Raw genomic sequence first — 18,244 nt, forward strand, 5'->3', positions numbered from 1 at the left:
AACGATTACAATGTGCGGGAAGTCCATTTTATACATGTAGCATCTACAGTTGCTTTCTTATGTAACTACGTGTTGCCAAATCAATAGACCTGATCGAACCATAAAACCACAAGAGCCAGCACAGCAGGGGAATGGCTAGTGTTCAGTAACAGGGGGGTATCAAGTCTCGTAATCCGTCTGCATACATCTATAGATCTCTGATCAGAACTCCATCTCCTCGACCTCCATGCCGCAGCTGGTGCAGCTCTTGATAGTCATGCCCTCCTCGTTCTCGATCGCGCGGCCCCATTCGTGGACATGTCTGGCCCCGGTTGGCACGACGTCGCCGAACTTTGCCTTCCCTCCGTTCTGGTTCCTGCCGAGGCCCGCTCCGCTGCCGAGCTTACCGTGCTCCCGGCGGTAGGCGTCGGTGCGGGTGCGTTTCTTGAGGTCCAGGAGCTTGGATTTGAACTTGGCCTCCTTCCGCTGCTTCTTGTCGGCCTCGCGGCGCTCAAACTCCTCGTCCAGGGCCTCGGCCGACCCCCACTTCTTGTCCGAGAAGGCATACTCCTCGACCTGGAACCGCAAGAACAGCATCATGTCATGCCAGTGCGACTTGTGGGGGTTCGGCCTGGACAGGTGCGGCAGCAATTCCTCGTCCCGCAGCTCCGGGTCCGTGAGGAGATAGTCCTCCTTCGCCTCGGTCTTGGTGAGAAGACTGTATTTCTCCGGAGCGGCTTCCTTGCACTTGTTGCAAACGGTACAGTGGAACACCTCTTCCCATACAAAATCGATCTCGAGACTCCCGCACTCACGGCACTTCTTTCGTTGTGCCTCATCTTTCAACACACTAATGCCAGGTTCAAATGGGCCTGCTTTTTGCCGTCGTAGTTTCCGCAGGAGCTGCAGCCGTTCCCATTCGGCCTCCGTCATGCCCTTGGGTTTCTCCTCCGGCCCTTCAGGAGGCTGGCCCGGCTTGTTCCCAGATGATGCAGAGCCACTCATAGCCTTGTTCCACGGGTCGTCCTCAGCGCTCAGGAAACCACCCTTGGTGTCCGTGATCTTGTCAAAGTCGTAGTCGACGAACTTGGTAAACTTGCGCGCCGGCCGAATGGCCCCGGTATCTGCATTTGCACTTGCACCGGCCGCAGTGGTAGACGCCCCATTAATACGTCCATCGCGGCTGGTGGATGGTGTATTTCGCACCGTCGCTATTTCGTCGTGCGTCCGCTTCCGCGTGTTGGGGATGTGTATCTCGTCGGTTGCGACAAACCCAGATGACGTCCTGCCCAGCGACGGCACGCCGGCCTCTCGTTGCTTGGCTTCATGCGCCTCTCGTAGGGCCTTTGCCTTCAATCTGTTCTCCTCCTGTACGCTGTTAGGCGAGAACGCGCTTGTCGGATCGCGAGTCAACCTACGATGCGACGAGTCACCTCAGGTGTTGGTGGGGAGGCGGCTGCCTTGGAGGGGTCTGTGGCTCGCGGAGGAGTTGACGGCCGCGGCATCTTGAAAACCAATGATGGGCGCTTTGGGTCTGAAAGGGGTTCGGCAGGTCGACTAGGAATTCTATTGACTAGGAGTATGGGGCGACAGGAAGACAGCGTTGTATGTGAACGCCGAGAGAGTGGTTGCGACAAAGAAGCTGAGAGCAGGGTGTAAGTGGCGTGAAACCAGTGGTGACGTCGGAGCTTAGGGCGAGTAAACTCCGACTGAGACCGTCGAAAAAAAGTCCCCGAAACGCCACGCGACAGCAAGGCAGCCTTCCGAGGTCGAATGCTGGGCCACGTGGAATAGAAGCAGAAGCACTCAAACACAGAGGCATGTCCAATGTGCCGTGCTGTGCTTCTCTCACGCTCAATACTTCCCGGTGACTTCCAAGTGGGTCAACTGTGTCAATGTGTCAATGTGTCAATGTGTCAATGTGTCAATGTGTCAATGTGTCAATGTGTCAATGTGTCAATGTGTCAATGTGTCAATGTGTCAATGTGTCAATGTGTCAATGTGTCAATGTGTCACTGTAATGGAATTCCGCTTTCTTATCAGGCAGAGACACATGTAGGTCTAGTATTAATGGGCGCATAGAATTGCCATGCGCGATCCGTTCTATATTGCTGCGGAAACCGCATTCCTTGAGGGCCCAGCTATGTAGAAACCCCGTTCCCAGTCTAACGTACTGCCCGGATTTTGAACATGGAGCTTCTTACTCCTCCTTGGCACCGCCACGGCCGGCCCTCTCGGCAGCCTCAACGGCCTTCTTGTCGCTCTGGGCAGGGCCGCTCTGGAGGCCGCTCATGAGTCCGCCACCCTGCTTAAAGGGGCGCTTGAGGTCGCCACTGGCCGGCTGTCCGTACAGGTGGATCTTGACAAGGTTGGACTCGAGAGCGCCCTTGAGGGGGATGATGGACTGGATGCAGAGCGGGTTGGTGTACTTCATGTACAAGTGCATGAAGGCCATCATGCCTACACCCATCAACTGCGAGCGGAACAACTGCTTAATCTGCTGGGAGTCGTAGGCGTGGACGGTGGTGGTAACCAGCTTGCCCTCCTCGGTGGAACCCATGGGGGCGGGCTCGACATACTTCAGGGTCGTCAGGTCTGTGTCATTCTGTTAGCACGTCTGCGGATTGTAACGAACGCAGGGCTCGCGCGCCACGCTCGGGGCCACGTTGGCGCATACCCTTCTTCTTGTTGATCTGGAGCTGCGTGTACAGGTAGATGGCGGCGATGATCAGGTTGCTGGCAATGTAGATGGCACGGACGATGTTCAGGACGTTGGGGTCATCGAAGGGGATCTTCTTGGACACCTGCATCATTCCAAGAATGATGACGAGGTTGGTGCTGCGAAGACGGTGTCAGCTTCCGCGTTTGCGCGCACGCGACAGAGGCGGTAGGGATCACTTACATTTGGGGACTGAGGCCGGCCATGACTGCGGTTGGGCTGTTATTGCGATAGTAACAAGAGGAGAAAGCGACCGGATGTCAACCGGATGTAGCGCACGGAGGACCAAGGTGGGAGGGCGGGCGGAATGGCGCCTTTTAAGGGGTCTGCTGGCGATAGGAAGGCGATGGAGAAAGATGGAATCCAGAAGCCAGGTGGATTAATTTTGCTGCTGAGCTGGAACTTTGGCCCGCAGCGCAGTGGGCAGCCCAACACCCCCGGCCTCTGGGCCTCTCTCCAGGACTGGCAGCTGGCGGCTGAGCCGCTAACCGGTCGGCCGGCAACGGGCGACTAACTAGAAACAGGGGACCGCGGCGTCTAGCCCTCTTGGCACTCGCTAACTTATCTCGCGAGTCGGACACGGTGACCCCCAAGTCATTGTGATTCTCCCTGGTCCAGCCTGGCCATCTTTGCTGCTTGTCAAGCAGGGGCTGGTGGCTGTCGCCAGGTGGTTTTGAGCGATTCATCCATTCTTTCAGAGATGCAGGGATGGCACTCCCGCAACAGGACAGACGGCCATGAGAGGCCCTGTCCTTGACCTTGTTTGTACATCTATGGTGCTTCACAATGGGAAGCAACTGCACTCTGTCTTCAATCGAAAATCTTCCATCTGATAATGGGCAGTGTTCATCCCACAGCTCAAAGGTCCTTCGGACTTCTTGGTTCGAGTTGAATGTTTGGCTGTGGGTTGCCATGTGTTAGGTATTCATGATAACAAACATTGATCAGAGGCCTCTAACTTGCCCGTATACGCTTTCTCTCTGTGCATAAGGACAAGCACACTTGGCTCCTGGGACATCAATGAACGCCCCATCTTGAACGGCGGCTTTCACAGCCGGTTCGATTAAGTAGCAGTTTATCGAGGTCTCGTGCTTTCTTCCTCAGTCAGGATACCAAATATGTGCTTCTCTTGGTTATGCCTCAGGCAACGCCAGGGCAAGGCGAAGCGGGTGTCTCGATCTCGTAGACGGTTCACACAGATAAAAATAGAGACCAACTCCAAGTCCCAGAAGACGGTTAGACATCGCCGCGCGGGTAAGCTCAACTCAAAACCGGGCGAAGCAGAGCGGCAAACAAGATCTCCGTTAGCCCTCGCAGAGACATCAGCGAAAATGGACCAGGGCTTCAACTTCCAAACTTTCTCTCCGTCTTGGAAACTCCAAACTCCTCCTGCCGAACGCCACATTTCCAATGAGTGCGACTGTCCAAAATGTCGTCAACCGAGAACGACATACATGTTCCATGATGATTCTACCGATGACGACCGGCTTGCTCCTGAACCAATGCGGACAGAACACTCAGCAGCTCATCCTCAATCCCGTCCTGTTCCCTCTCCTTCAAATTCTCGAGGTCTCTCCAGTGGATCATCAACCATGGCATTACCCGCCAGAAGCACTTCGCCTACGCCAGCTTCCGGCCTTCATCCCTCGCCTATGACCTACCCTCAAATCTACGTGTCACCACGATCTTTGCCTCATCTCAGCTTTCCCGTGGTGGACTACAGTACCAAAAGTTGGGATTCAGGCACTCAATGGCCGCATTTCTATATGGCTCTTGCACCAAAGTGTGCCACACTAGGTGATCTGAGAACAGCCCTGACGCCAAAGGGGTCGGGCACTCGTCTCACAGCACGCTCACATGCTGATGCAAGTCCTGTGGAGATCTCGACTTTCCACGACCTCAATGAATTAAGATGCAGCATCATCCAGTTGGAGATTTTGGATGATATCAATACCACCAAACCACTGGACAAATCGGGCAAGTCGGACAGACGAGCGGAAGAGGGAAAGGAAGAGACAGTGCGATTTGGGCTTGCACATCCCCATGGCTACGGATATTCAGGGGATTCGAGACGCAAGGTGTCACACAAGAAGAGATAAGGGGCGTTACACGATGTTGCCAGTTTAAGGATATGCGCACCTAGGCTTTTCTCTTCCCAACACTGATACCAACACCGGTATCACATACAGGAAATAGCAGAGCCACGGGCCCGATCGTAGATCTAGGAGTTTTCGTATGAACAGAGGTGAACCCCCAAGGCAAGCTCCCAAATGTCCCATTTCTGATTGCCGTCTGCATATAAATTATCTAATGTCCATCCGTTTGCGGCTCCTTTGGCGAGTCCCATGCCTTACCTCGATGGGGATTCAAGTCAATGAGCTCTTGGACTCCATACTTCAGGACGTCCAACCAAGGATTGTATGTACTCTCGCCACAGCATGCCTTCTCATACGCCCCAACCATGCGATACGGTGCTTCTTTCTCAAGTCTCTTATCCGGCCTCTTTGCGAATGGCCGCTCCTTTTTTCCACCCGCAAGCCGCAGTCCTCGCTGAGCCGAGCCGAATATCTTTCCAAACGCGCCGTCAGGCTCAATCTGGAAGCAAGACGTATTCCCACACCTTTCATAGCGCCACGCCTTCGAACTCCTCTCATAGTCCTGACGGAGAATTTCGGCCTGCAAAGCTTGCCTCCGCCGACCCGCTTGCTCCTTGGCCGCCAGAGACATCGCCAATATACCTTTCCAACTCGCCCAAAATTCGGCTTCGCCATTCACCCAAATCAGCCTGTCCTTACTCGTCTCCGGTATATTTGTCGTTGACCGCCGGTATTCATATGCGACCTCAGCGTCAAATCTCTCTTTCAGCCACAACATCCTTGCCTCTAAAGATATCAGCTTGCCCTGCAATTCCTTGAGTCTTACTGCCAGTCGTCCTAGTGCTCCCTTATGCCGGCCAATATCCCATAATCCTGCGGCTGGCGAGTGGGCTAATAGATACTTCATCACCTTCTTCTCAGCTTCCTCAGCCATCATTATATCCGTCAGCGCATGCAACACCCTCGCTTCGAGGTCCTCGGGCCGAGCCTTCCAGTCTGGTAAACCAGGCCACGTAATATTCATCGTATCCAACTCTGACAGCGCCGCCGGCTGTTCGCGTGTAACGTAGAGAGGGCGATGAGCCTCAACCATCTTGCCAAGCAAGGCCCTGGCTGCATGGTTGAGTAGGTGCCCCGTTTCATTTCGCGGAGTATATGATACATCCATGTAATCATCCATCTTTGGCTTGAAGATGGACTTTTCCATTAATTCCACCGTTGAAGTCTTTCGTCCAGGGGCCAAAATGGTGCCTTGCGCATACTCTGCGAAAGCACCTCCCAAATCCAGCATTCGAGCCACGACATCAATCCTTGCCCGGAGGAAGTTCTCAAAACTCGCCTCGGCACGTTTTCTCAGCCCAGCGCGTAGGTCTAGTGTATTCTTGAGCTTCAAGGTGGACCGTGTCGTGTTCTTACCCACTTGCGTTTGGACTGATGGCAGGGTGTTGTAAAGGGCGCTGATCACATCGTCCGCGTCCCTCGCATCTAAGAACCACGTTTCATAATCCATGTTCTTTAGTATGTTATTGTACTCAGCCCAAATCGGTTCAAGGCTCTCCGTGAAATTGAGATATAGTGGCGTATCGAAAACCGGCCTGTTCTGTGACATATTGTCCTGGCCTTCCTGAGGCACCGTGCGGAAGAGGCGCATGATGCCAACAGAGGACATGAGTAGTATCAAAATCAGAACTCCGTAGTTGAGTTGGAACCATGTCAACGCTTTAGCTGGTACAGCAGCCCGTTCAGTAGAAATATCAACGGCATGGCGAACAGCCTCAGAGGCTTGCCGGATCGTCGAAGCAACACTGCTGGCACTGTCACGTCTTGGGGACTCATAAAATTGGGAGTCGGTCCGTGGGCTCGCGTTCTCGTGGGATGAACCCTCGTCAAACCCTTCGCCCTCTTCTAAGTCGTCGGCGAATCTAACAGATTTGGGTGCGCTCACAGACGCGTTGCTGTGTTGGCTCGTTCGAAGAGCATTGTTGCGCTGGCTGCTGCGCTGTGGTGGATAAGGCTGGGATGGAGGACTAGCAAATAGTGCAGGTGGGTCATGAGGGTAAGCAGACGCGTCAATTGGAGGCCAGATGCCCTGTGCAGGCGCTGGAGATTCGGGTGAGCTTAGCGGGGATGCGATGGACCATTGAAACTGCTGCGCATCTTCAGATGAAGAGGCCCCTGGAAATCCATAAGTGTTTGGCGACCCCTGAGAACCTCCATACGAACGTAAGGGGGATTCTGGAGCGTATTCTGGAGTTCTGACGTCGGGAGAAGGCAGGCTTAGCCCGAGGTCATCATATGCTCCGCGCTGAGTTGAGGCTCTAGGTTCAAACTCAGGGGTCTTGGGCCAAGAACTCACGCTTTCTCGTCTCGACATAATTGAGATCAGCCAATGTGCTTGATTTATCAATCATCGGCTGTCCAAGTCACATTAGGATTAGTTCTAAGTGGCTGGGCGATCTGGATTGGCGTTCTGTCACGTTGCTCGAGGTCATTGGCATTCCAGCCCCTTGTCTACAACCAGCGGGCATGATTTCCGCATGCGGTTCGATTTCACCATCCCTTACAGAACAAAGGAGTAGATGGAACGATCATCTCAGTTCTACAACCTAGCCCATGTTTTTGAAATATCCCAAGGCATCCTTGAGAGATAGGCAAACTTCTATCTGGCAAACCATTAGTGCATTCGTCGCCGAGGTTTTGTTGACGGTTATGCAGAGCAAGCATCTTCTCGCGTATGTTTGAATTTGGAGCCAAGACCGACTGCCAGATTGCATTGGGTTCCGCAGGCCTTAGGCCACCGGTAACTCCGGCAGACTGTTGTTGGCCCTGTTGTAATGAAAGACCTGGGACCATTGGTTTCACATAAGCTTCCTCAGGCATGCTCATTAGCCCTGCCAGCCCACTATAGGTAACCGCTCCATCATAGTCGTCGGGCTTCCTGTCGTGCCATACATTATCTGCTCACCGGGAGATACCTGAGGCAGTAGTTGAAAGGGAGAAGTCAGAAGTGTCGGTGGACGACACTGCTGGAGAAAGCCATGTTTCTGTGGTTTAACACAAAGTTCCAGTAAGTTCAGATATCTCAGTATTTGAAGAATTAAATGAGATGGAGGCTAACAAAAAGCTATTGCACCACATATCACAAAGAGTCGACGTGCAAAGTATCTCACTTAATGATCGCCTGAGACTGGCTCGGAGTCTGTCCCGCTAGTACTCTGAACCATCTTGTCACCCTCCAGCGCAGATTCGACGTGGCCATTCATCATAGCTCTAACGCTTTCCAACCCGCAAGCTGCAATGCCATTGGCAGCAACGATGCATGCAACCACTATCCAAGCGTATTTCCAAGCTTCAGCGCTTTGTATAACGTGGCTCGGTCCGACTGGAGCGCTGGCAGCTTCTGGGCCAACGTAAGAGGCATACTTATTATTATAGACGGCTGTGAAAATCGTAATCCCGATGACTCCGCCCAAGGCGCGACATGACACGCTGATTGTAGCGGCGGTACCTAGCAGATATGATGGCACGGAAAGGCCTAAAGCGGTAACTAAATGAACAAACTTGGTGAGTATTTCTTGATTGATAATGGGATTCGTAGTCAGTACGTACTTGGAATTGTTGTTGTCACGGCAGTCCCAAGCCCCAACATGGTTGAAAACCCATATGCCCAGTTCAACCTTGATGGACCAATCAGGCCCATCAAACCTGTGTGAGTGTGTCAGAGTCATGTTTGTTGTTAGAACTGTGTTGCTTCTACTTACCAGCAAATAGACTGCACCAGAACAGTGCAAGGACAAGCAACATGCGGTAGGACTTGGTACGGGCCATAATCCAGCCGGCTGGAACGCAACCAAAAGTCGAAGGGACGAGGTATGGGGACAGGATTACAGCCACCGCGACGGCATCTTGAGTGAACAGATCGAAAATCTCCTGTGAGTACAGAACATTAACACCTAGAAGCAGTATACCATCAATGGTGCACACAAGCAACAGGATGGCGAAGTTCCGGCTCTGGAAGAGGCGGTGGTCGAGAATTCCCTCCTTGACCACAAGCCTCTCGAAGAGGCCAAACGCGATCAACAAGACACACCCAATAACCAATGTCGCAATGACCCTTCCATCGCTCCAGGGATACGTGCTACCACCCCATGTAAGACCAATGATAAGGGATGCGAATGCCCCGGTCATAATCAAGATACCGATGTAGTCAATATCTGTCAGTATCTTCGCGAGGAGCGTTTTGTTTCGGCCCAGGCGAGGTTCAGGCGGGAAATATGTGAGGGCAACGGAGAGGCCAGTTAAGCCATATATGATGCCGTTGAAGTAATATGCCCAACGCCAGCCACCGTTCCCGCCCGTGTTATCGCGAACCATAGCTGCTGCAGCAAAAGTGCCGAGAACGACAAATGCGCTAGCCATGGTCTGAGAGACCCCCAAAGCCCATGGCCGAAGCTTGTTAGGTATAATTTCCTGAATGCAGCTGATTGAGACAATCTACAGCACAACATCTTTGGTTAGTAATAGGCTATTTTGTCTCCTCTGGATCCGCGAAGGGTTGGCCTTCTGATGGCTTTTCAACAAATTAGTTCTACTTACGCAGCCAGCGTTGGCAACTCCTGTTAAGACATTGCCACCAACAATCCCGTTGAGCGTTTTGGAGGAGCCAGATACGCAGGAGCCGATGACTCCAACCAAGCATCCTCCTGCTACGAACCATTTCTTGCCGAGTCGATCGCTTAGGGACCCCTGCGCAGGTGTCAGTACACCCTTGCACCTTACGATTACACAAGAATGAAATAACCCTGATTACTCACAAATATTGGGCCTAAGGCAAGCGAACAAAGGAAGTTACCATTGGCAATCCAGCTAGCAAGGCTTGCGTCTGCGGCAGAGCGGGCTAGAGAGGCAACTTGGAACTTGATCGTAGTGTTTGTCTATACCCATTGGTTATATTAGTTGTCCTAATCAGTTCATGAGGTATGAATAGAAGAAATGCCTCCGGTTATCGGCGGTCATTCTCTACGTACTGTGTTGGATAGTGCTGCACAAACATTGGCCATGGCCAAGGCCACAAATGCCATGAGTGTCTTCCAGCTTAATTGATAAGGGCTTTGAGGTTCATCTTCAGAGTCCGCCAGCGTCTGGAACGCTTCTGGGATCGAGGGTATTGCTCCTTCGCTAGTAGAGGAATTTCCGGCCTTCTCACTATCGCTCAGCCGTTTCGTCATGGTCATACTTAAGACGGGGTGTTGATCGGACCGGAATACGCCTGGAATGAAGCAGTTGGTATACGGATGGCAGCTTGGTCGATTTCTTTCGATGGACAGATATATCTAGCCAAAAGACAAGGCCTCTTTGGAACACAACTGGTTCACTTAATAGTCTCGGGATAGCACGAGGTACCAACGTAGCCAGGGGAAATGTATAATGGGTGGGGCCACTCCAATGATTGTGGATCCAGCCGATGTCCACGTAAGCTATGGTCGGTCGTACATTCTATGAGTTGCCAATCTAGGACATTCGTGCGTCCAGCGGAATTGATCAGGGTAACAAGATAACTAAGCGGCCATTAGACCAATTACTAAGCTGGGCTATCGAAGACAATCGCATCTGGTGCCCAATATTGTGACATGCGGTTCTAGGGACATTCGTGGTGGAGTTCATTCGCCTGGCCGTTTTGAGTGTAGCATGCCATTGAAACAGTAATCATCCACACGCGTTAGTTATCATTGGCTGCGGCGACGACAAAACAAGAGCCTTGGCTTCCTCAATGTCCCTTGTGCAATCCACCAAGCGACCCTCGAGCGCCTGACCATGGCCCGTGGCAAGATAGACGCAAGTCCAAGCCGGCGTCTCAGCCATGAAGTCAGGACGCGACCTTGCCATCTTGTCCATGTGTTCAACCACATACGGCGCCTCTCTTTTTGTCTTTTCCGGGAAAGCAGTCTCATGAAGCCTAGTTTTGACCTCCCCTGGATGCAGAGAGAAGACTGATATGCCGTTCCGATCATGATCAAATGCCTGCAGTATGTCCAATTCCTTCTGCAGCACCCCCGCAAACCGCGTAATAGCCGTTTTGGCGCAACTATACGCGGAAGCCCACGGCAGATCAGCAGCGGCCGCCCGGCTGCTCATGAACATGATTGTGCCAGTATTGCGTGTCTTCATCGATGGTAAAACCTTCCGCACAAGCTCGGTAGGTCCCTTGACGTTGACTTCCATTTGCCTCCACCACTCGTTTGATTCTGTCATGTGGAAGGGCATGAAAGTGTTGATACCAGCGTTGCAGACAAGAATATCGATGCTCCCCAGAGCTGACACGGTTTTTTCAAGCAATGCATCTGTATCGTGCTTCGAGCACACGTCACCAGCAACGCCAAGTACTTTGTTGCTGCCATGTGAGACTGCTATTTCGTCGGCTATGGTAGAGACAGTTGCGTTAAGCTCTTCTTCGGACCGACCGGTAATCACGACCGATGCTCCTGACTTGGCCAAAGCCAAAGCAACCTCTCTTCCAATCCCACGACTGGATCCCGTCACAATAGCGACTTTGCCTACGAGGCGGCCACGGAACTTATCCGGAGCAATGGCATCATATATCCCAGTGCGCAAGGTAAGGTGTGGTTTCGTCATCCTAGGAACTTGATATGAGAATTGCCCTGCTTTCTTTCCAATGGATAGGCCATGCATCGTATTTGTACAAGAGTTAGCGATAGCGGTGATGCATTTAATAATCCTATTCGCCATAGTTACCTGCCCAAAACGGTTATGTTACATTGCGGTATTTGGCAGTCGTTACTACCTCGAGGACTGGGTCACAATGATTGCGCACCAGAGCGATAGTAGATACATTGAGTTGCATAACGGCATCGTGAACTTCGATGAACTGTAAGTACCTTTAGATGCTGCATGATCTCGATTGCCGGTTGCATAACATCTCGTCAAGGGTGACAGGAAGCATACTTTCCCATTGCGTTTGAGGTAATCGCGATTCCACAGATATGGTACCCACGCGTCGACAACTGATGCCACCACGCAGATTAATGCCACATTAACAGAATCATTCTAGTGAACCCCCACGGGAAAGTGAGTTTTGCTCCGCGGCTCTACGAGCTCTACAAATGAACAATAGTATTCTGCCTCGTAAACCCATACGAACGCCTAGCGCCATTCGTGACTCGTATCTTTTGGTTCTTGTCAAATCGGCAGGAGAAATTTGAGATTTATGAGCTGCCATTTAAGGAACATGCTATCATTGAGGCCTCCATAGTAGCGTTCTATATGTTGGTATAGCTGTCAGAACTCTCCCGGTATTCTTTATCATGAAGCATAATCGTTTTGATTGTTGGTAACATCAAGTGGCGCGACGCGTGTATCAATCTCGCTCAATTCAAAAGTGCTTTCCCATCAAATCCCCGCGATGTCAGCATTTGGTATTTACGACATCCCAGCGACTCTGACTTTTCAAGATTATCTAAGCATATGTCAATGCGCCAGAACATTGGCGGATGGTTATGACCGGAAAGTGAGTACCATGGTGCATACATACTTAGATAACGACCAATGAAGACTGCGCCATATGAATCCAAATAACAATTTGCACTAGGACAAGGCTCGTGTAGGTGCTGTACTGGCCCCAGACGTGGTGGTCGATTACTCCTACGTCGTACCAGAATGGGGTCGCATCTCCTACAAGGCACTCGACTTCGTCGACTCATGGCTCGGCCCACAACGACTTGGCGTCCGAGCCTTAGCGACGCAGCATCTTTTAGGCATTCCATATTTTAAATCAGTAACAGAGGAAGAGATAATCGTTGAGTGGCAACAGCTGGCCAGTCATGGCCGGCGCGTTAAGGGGCAAGACTATACACATCCCATGTGCAAGATCGAGGAGATCAGCGACGGGAGGAGCTGGATGCGGCAAACGTTTAGTAAAATTGAAGGGCGATGGAGAATAAAAGAGATCAAACCAGAAGTTATCTACCATACGGGCGATTTTCGACACATTGGGCGGGAGGACGAGGAATAGATCATGGCACTCGAGATAGCCTAATCAAACAAAATAAAACTGATACCGTCACATGTATCCGCATCAAAGCTACAAATATCACACATTGAAAAGTCAACCGCACGCCAGCCTGTGCCAATGATGTGATAATGTAGAAAATGATTGGGCAGCGATTATTTCGATTGTGGACAAGAAGACGCGAGTCGTTTCTCGAGCGTTGCAAGGGTTGAGCTACTCCAATTACCTTGTCAAACAAGAGTAATTGTATACATAAAATCCTCAGTGACCTCTGCATACATATGTCGTGGCACATCGCCACTGCGAAAACTCTCGTCCAGCAATCTGCAAGTGCGTGCTTCCTCATCTTCAATAACATTAAAGTCAGCCCCGCAAAACCGCGCATAGGCCACACGTCGAAAACATCCAGGTTTTGCAGTCGACAAGAGAACCAGACATTCGTATTTTCCAGCTCCGTAGAATGATTGTTGATAGCCGTGCGTGGTGGCTGACTTCGAACTTTTCATTACATAGTCAGTCAAAAGGCCTTTATTTGTCCCTGTTCAGATCACCGACTCACAGTGAACCATCCTGCGATATTTCTGCACTGGGGTCTGCGTAGATGTTGCTCCCAGCTCCACACAACAAGAGGTAGGATGTTTGGTCGATCAGTGTGCCGGCATCTTTGATAGTGTTATCAGTATTGATATAATTTTCGTTGTCGTCAGATGGCACCATGGATTCAGCAGACACTTCGTCCATGAGCAAATGAAACGATTCCGCCTGACGTAGAGTGTGTTTTCCTATCATCATTCCTAGTTGATAGGCATGTTGGTACCCGTAGACATTAGTGACGAAAGGCTGAGATAGTCTCGTTATTGTGGCTTGACATAATGGTCCTCGAATCCTAACGTATGCCGACGCAACAGGACCGAATGGGTCACCGACCGGGGATGTGCTAAATCCCACAAGCTCTGGGATGCACTGCCGTGTATGTAACGGGTAGTTCGTTGAAAGCGGTCGGCTGGTGTGCTGGCTGACAGAAAGCCAAGACCATGATGGCACCCGACTATCAACACGTTTCGATTGATAAACGGTGCTGGTGAACCACAAAATCTCCTGCACAAACCTCGGTCGCCACAGTCCACAGATATAATCACTAGCTTCAAGTCCGAGAAAACGACAGAATATACGGGCCAGGCCAGAGATAGCCACAGATCTATCCGTGGCAACCGAGAGTGTCGATGAAGAGTAGGTGTCGACAATCTGGTCCCACAATTGGTATATTGGCTCAATGGCTCTTTTCGGGCTGAGAAGGTTAGCAATGAGCATGGACTTTGGATGAGTGAGAATGTTTGGCTCCAAGCTGTATTGCTTGGGCAAGCTCTCAGATGTTCTTAGCTCAGCACACTCCCAATAGACCTGGTCATCGCCAAAATGAACTACCTTTCGAGAAAGAAATCTTTCTTGGATAACCCAAGCCCTTGTTCTAAGGGGACTTTGCTCAACTACTCTCGCCCATGAGGGATTGTAGACACAGAACGCTTCATAATCTTTCGAATCTGAACAAGGAATAAGAAAAGTCTGACAAGCGCCAGGATTGCGCTCTCTGAATAACCCGCCGTTTGTATCTGGCGAACAATCGGCGGAGATGTTGACGTAAGCATTCAGGTATATATCTGTCATGTGGCCTGCCTCTCTCGCCCAATCCTCTTTGCTGTCCTGAATGATGCACAAGGAATCTATCCAGAGATAGTTTATGCCCAGCTTATGTGAGGCAAGAACAGCATCTCCAAATGTCCGAGGCAATATCTCCCACGGAATCTGAAACTTGTATCTCTCAATGTGGTCTCGCAAGAGTCGTACGGGGACACCGGCACCCCAGCAATGGCTGACTGTAGCATATTGGCAAGATTGAGGGAGAACACCCCGTGCTAGCACCAGTCGTACTGTTGGAGTAGGGCTACCTGCAGTTGGTGGTCCTACTTCTAGCAGTCTACTTGGAAGCAAGGTTGAAGGTGCAGTCGCTGTGCGCCAGGCATGGCAATTGAAATGGGTTTCACAGCTGGTGAGCCATGTTTTAATTGTACTAAATGTCTCATCCGACTGTGTACTGGTGCTTGACATGGTGTACGGAGTGATTCCTTCAATCGCTGTGAACCGTCAGTACTGGACGAAGGGGTTAAGGGATTATTGATTCTTCAGGTGGTTGCAGAGTGGTTCACGTCCGTTGGAATTCCGATCCAGAGCCCAAGGGTTGTCAAACAGATGCAAGTCTTGCAACTCACCTTTGACTCCGCGCAGCTCTATTATAGTCCCGAACTGCGACTCTAGTTGCGGGTCTTGGAAGGGATCCACATATGGATTCGGGTGATTAATACGAACACCGCAACCATTGTCCGTACTGTATACCACCGTTGTGGTGAGATAGATTCCAGGTGACGATATTGCCTTGAATTCAGCATCGCTGAAATTCGTGAGGTATCGGTAATGGACAAGAGAGCAAAGCCTGCACCGATGCCTCGCGCAATTCCTCATTGCCGCCACGTCATGCCACCATTGTGGTTTACTGATACGGCCCTGAGCTAATTGCTCGCGAGACCGATTCAGATCGATGACATGAGAATCAAAAAACCATCGACAGCGATTGCAAAGTACGCCGTCCCACGAGAGTGAAGTAGTGCAAGACTGCATCATCAAAAGTGTGATCCCATGGTTCCAGAACGTATCGAAGCAAACTGGGAGCGCAGACTTGAGGAACGCGTCGCGACGATTAACTTCCATATGCCATACCTGAGACACTCCAATTCCCTCACGTGACCTATTCATCTCCTCCAATTAACTATAGCGGTCGCGACCCACCTTTCTTACACGTAGGCTTGACCGCAATGTACGCATGCAAACATAGTGCTATGCCGCAAGAACCGCAACTGGTCGCCGTGTTTTGTTAAGACGAAAGGATCATGAACCAAAGGCCCACAGCCACCGGCCGCTTACCGCCCTTGCTTCGGGCCGAGCGTGTAGTCCTAAAGTGCAACTACGTTAAGGTTGCATTCGTGTTCTTATTGTATTCCACAGTTCGTGGTTTCGTACTGAGATAATTGTAGACTTCGATACAATACTTCTTTCTCTCTAAAATATATCCCTGCCTAACTAATAGCTCTTCCGATTAATATGGCTATTTAATCGATGCTTCCTGAAAAGAAGGCTGTCGAGAGAGACCGATTTCTGTTCCGTGATATTTTGAATTATCTCAATCATTGCGTTAAGAGGATGCAAACTTGGAAGCACTCCGTATCTGCTTTCCGTATTTGTAAAATACAAAAGGGAAAACAGCCAGAAGTACTGGGACGCCAGCTATCACAGAGCCTCCAGGACCAATGCCAAGCGCGTCGAACATATAGTTCGTCCACAACGGGGCGGAAGCAGCACCAGCTGAGCGGCAGACAGTGTTGATAGCGATGGCACTGGCAGCATGTATTGTGTACGTATCGACAAGATAATTGGTGAAGGCCGTGAAAACGATCATTATGCATGCCGACACGCCAGCGCCTCCAATCAACGGAACCACCCATGGCATCCAACTAATCCTAGTTAGAGTGTGCAAATCCCACCGGTAATATAATCTCAACTTACTCGTAATTTCCAGTCCAAGCAAAAAAGAACATGAACAAGGGGAAGCAAACCCCACCCGCTTTAGCTAGAACAAGGCGATCTTCTGGCGACTTTTGCAAACCTAGCTTCTTCTTGCTGTACTCCCCGTGGAAGAAGGTTACAAAACCCCCAAGGATCCCACCGATGGCAGAAGTCAGTACAGGCAACTGGCCTATTCCAGCGTTCCATCCGCGGTGTTGCTGGTAGATTATGGGATATATACTAAACAGCATATAGACCAGCGTGTATAAAAAGGTGAGATAGATTGCCGCAACGAAAGAAATAGGGTCGAAAAGGATGCGCCATGGGCGAGAACTGGCAAGTTTCAAAACACCAAAAACCGTTTTGGTGTCCTCCTCGATGGGTGCCCGGACAGATTCATACCCGGACAGCTTGGATTTTCTCACTTCCCTTGCTCGACGCTGTAAAATAATTGGCGCATAGGTCTCAGGCACTGTGAGGAGGGGAATTGCTGTGACCGCCCCGAACATGATGAGTACATAGTACGTCCACCGCCATCCCATCGTGAGCTCGAGAAATCCAGATACTACGGGGCCCAGAGCTGGTCCTACTTGGATCAGAATCGAGAAGATGGCCATTGCTTTTCCACGAGTATCGTAATCCCAAATATCAGCCAGGACACCAGGCACATTTGACAATGGGACGCTGGCAAATGTACCCGTGAGAAAACGGCCGACGAGAACTCCAGCAAGGTTTGGTGAGAATGCGCAAAGGAATCCGAACGCAACATAGAGCGGTACGGTAACAAAGAAGACTCTTTGGCGGCCGTAAAACTAGAGCGTGTGAGAACCAAATATTGCCCAGATCGATATAATAGGAGTGTTTACTTCGCTAAGAGGTGCAAATACTAACGGACCGGCGCAGTAACCTAATCACGGGTAAGTGCTTTGCGCTTTCGCGTGCGGTGGTCGGTCAGGTGGGAATGATCATACCAAGCAGGAACAGCGTCATGGACAATCCGGCTACTTGGAGCGAAACGCCGAACTGGAGAGAGACTCCCTTGAATGTGAGTTAGTATCTGGTCAAGTGAGTGAGGGTTTGAGCTTACGCGCAAGGTACCAGACGGGGCAGACGATGCGAAGGTGGAATTAACAGCCAGCGATATGGTCGCAAACGTTAGCCACCATCGTCTGGCTCTGGGCCAATTTTTCGGGTTGGCAGCATCATTTGGTGCAAACGCGATGTAGCCTTTGTCGTCTATGAAGGGCGGTTTCGTTGCAGGAGGATGCCCTTCGGCTGGGGATTCTTTACTCTCCATCATATGGGGGCCAGCTTCGACTGAACATCATACTTGGGTGATTGTATACCAGATGGAAAAGTAAATAGAGAACAAGCTAGAACTTAAAATTGCAAGCACGTCTAAATAACATGGAGCGCTAGTACCCCGGTTGGATGATCCCAGGACTCCGCAATGCCGGCAGGTAGTTAGACACCCGCGCGTACATGAGGGAAAGCCGATAACTCCAGGCTCCGATTTCGTTCGTCACTTTGGAACGAGCCGATTCCCGCTGACTCAGCGCATTGAATGCGTGCCCTGAAACTGAGTAGCTTGACTTGACACAGTTCTGGCTGGAGTAGACGTGTAGCATTGTGAGCTGAGATAGTTCACAGTCTCGGGGAAACACCTTGCCAGTTCGACTCGGTTTTCACGCGTCGGTTTGTCAATGCTCAGCAGATATAGATACCTTAAATTCGCCCCAGACCACAGTGAAAAGAAGACCATTGCACCATCCAAACCAATAGATGGCTGAATGCCCCCACCCCCACCAC

General features: G+C 51.0%; 8 protein-coding genes across 8 annotated transcripts; 2 read left to right on the plus strand and 6 right to left on the minus strand.

Annotated features, from left to right (window-relative positions):
- Window positions 1–201: 201 nt before the first annotated feature.
- JN550_005941 (uncharacterized protein) lies at window positions 202–1,484 on the minus strand (the record flags this gene model as incomplete). The annotated part of the gene is made up of 2 exons (XM_049317624.1): window positions 202–1,347; window positions 1,398–1,484. The coding sequence occupies 2 exons, from the start codon at window positions 1,482–1,484 to the stop codon at window positions 202–204; spliced, it is 1,233 nt and encodes a 410-aa protein (XP_049172184.1).
- A 695-nt stretch (window positions 1,485–2,179) lies between these two features.
- Window positions 2,180–2,904, minus strand: JN550_005942 (uncharacterized protein; the record flags this gene model as incomplete). Its single annotated transcript, XM_049317625.1, has 3 exons — window positions 2,180–2,574; window positions 2,657–2,817; window positions 2,882–2,904. The coding sequence occupies 3 exons, from the start codon at window positions 2,902–2,904 to the stop codon at window positions 2,180–2,182; spliced, it is 579 nt and encodes a 192-aa protein (XP_049172185.1).
- A 1,125-nt stretch (window positions 2,905–4,029) lies between these two features.
- Window positions 4,030–4,797, plus strand: JN550_005943 (uncharacterized protein; the record flags this gene model as incomplete). The annotated part of the gene is made up of 1 exon (XM_049317626.1): window positions 4,030–4,797. The coding sequence occupies one exon, from the start codon at window positions 4,030–4,032 to the stop codon at window positions 4,795–4,797; it is 768 nt and encodes a 255-aa protein (XP_049172186.1).
- A 208-nt stretch (window positions 4,798–5,005) lies between these two features.
- Window positions 5,006–7,168, minus strand: JN550_005944 (uncharacterized protein; the record flags this gene model as incomplete). Its single annotated transcript, XM_049317627.1, has 1 exon — window positions 5,006–7,168. The coding sequence occupies one exon, from the start codon at window positions 7,166–7,168 to the stop codon at window positions 5,006–5,008; it is 2,163 nt and encodes a 720-aa protein (XP_049172187.1).
- Window positions 7,169–7,964: 796 nt separating this feature from the next.
- On the minus strand, window positions 7,965–10,022 carry JN550_005945 (uncharacterized protein; the record flags this gene model as incomplete). The annotated part of the gene is made up of 6 exons (XM_049317628.1): window positions 7,965–8,341; window positions 8,404–8,499; window positions 8,556–9,288; window positions 9,391–9,540; window positions 9,609–9,728; window positions 9,822–10,022. The coding sequence occupies 6 exons, from the start codon at window positions 10,020–10,022 to the stop codon at window positions 7,965–7,967; spliced, it is 1,677 nt and encodes a 558-aa protein (XP_049172188.1).
- A 478-nt stretch (window positions 10,023–10,500) lies between these two features.
- JN550_005946 (uncharacterized protein) lies at window positions 10,501–11,427 on the minus strand (the record flags this gene model as incomplete). The annotated part of the gene is made up of 1 exon (XM_049317629.1): window positions 10,501–11,427. One exon carries the CDS (start codon window positions 11,425–11,427, stop codon window positions 10,501–10,503), a length of 927 nt encoding a protein of 308 aa, XP_049172189.1.
- A 787-nt stretch (window positions 11,428–12,214) lies between these two features.
- Window positions 12,215–12,823, plus strand: JN550_005947 (uncharacterized protein; the record flags this gene model as incomplete). The annotated part of the gene is made up of 2 exons (XM_049317630.1): window positions 12,215–12,319; window positions 12,401–12,823. The coding sequence occupies 2 exons, from the start codon at window positions 12,215–12,217 to the stop codon at window positions 12,821–12,823; spliced, it is 528 nt and encodes a 175-aa protein (XP_049172190.1).
- Window positions 12,824–16,064: 3,241 nt separating this feature from the next.
- Window positions 16,065–17,735, minus strand: JN550_005948 (uncharacterized protein; the record flags this gene model as incomplete). Its single annotated transcript, XM_049317631.1, has 5 exons — window positions 16,065–16,383; window positions 16,436–17,247; window positions 17,302–17,342; window positions 17,407–17,473; window positions 17,523–17,735. 5 exons carry the CDS (start codon window positions 17,733–17,735, stop codon window positions 16,065–16,067), a joined length of 1,452 nt encoding a protein of 483 aa, XP_049172191.1.
- Between the last annotated feature and the right edge of the window lie 509 nt (window positions 17,736–18,244).

Source organism: Neoarthrinium moseri, assembly GCF_022829205.1.
Source record: "Neoarthrinium moseri strain CBS 164.80 chromosome Unknown scaffold19_Wmoseri_CBS_16480, whole genome shotgun sequence".
Lineage (NCBI taxonomy): Eukaryota > Fungi > Ascomycota > Sordariomycetes > Amphisphaeriales > Apiosporaceae > Neoarthrinium > Neoarthrinium moseri.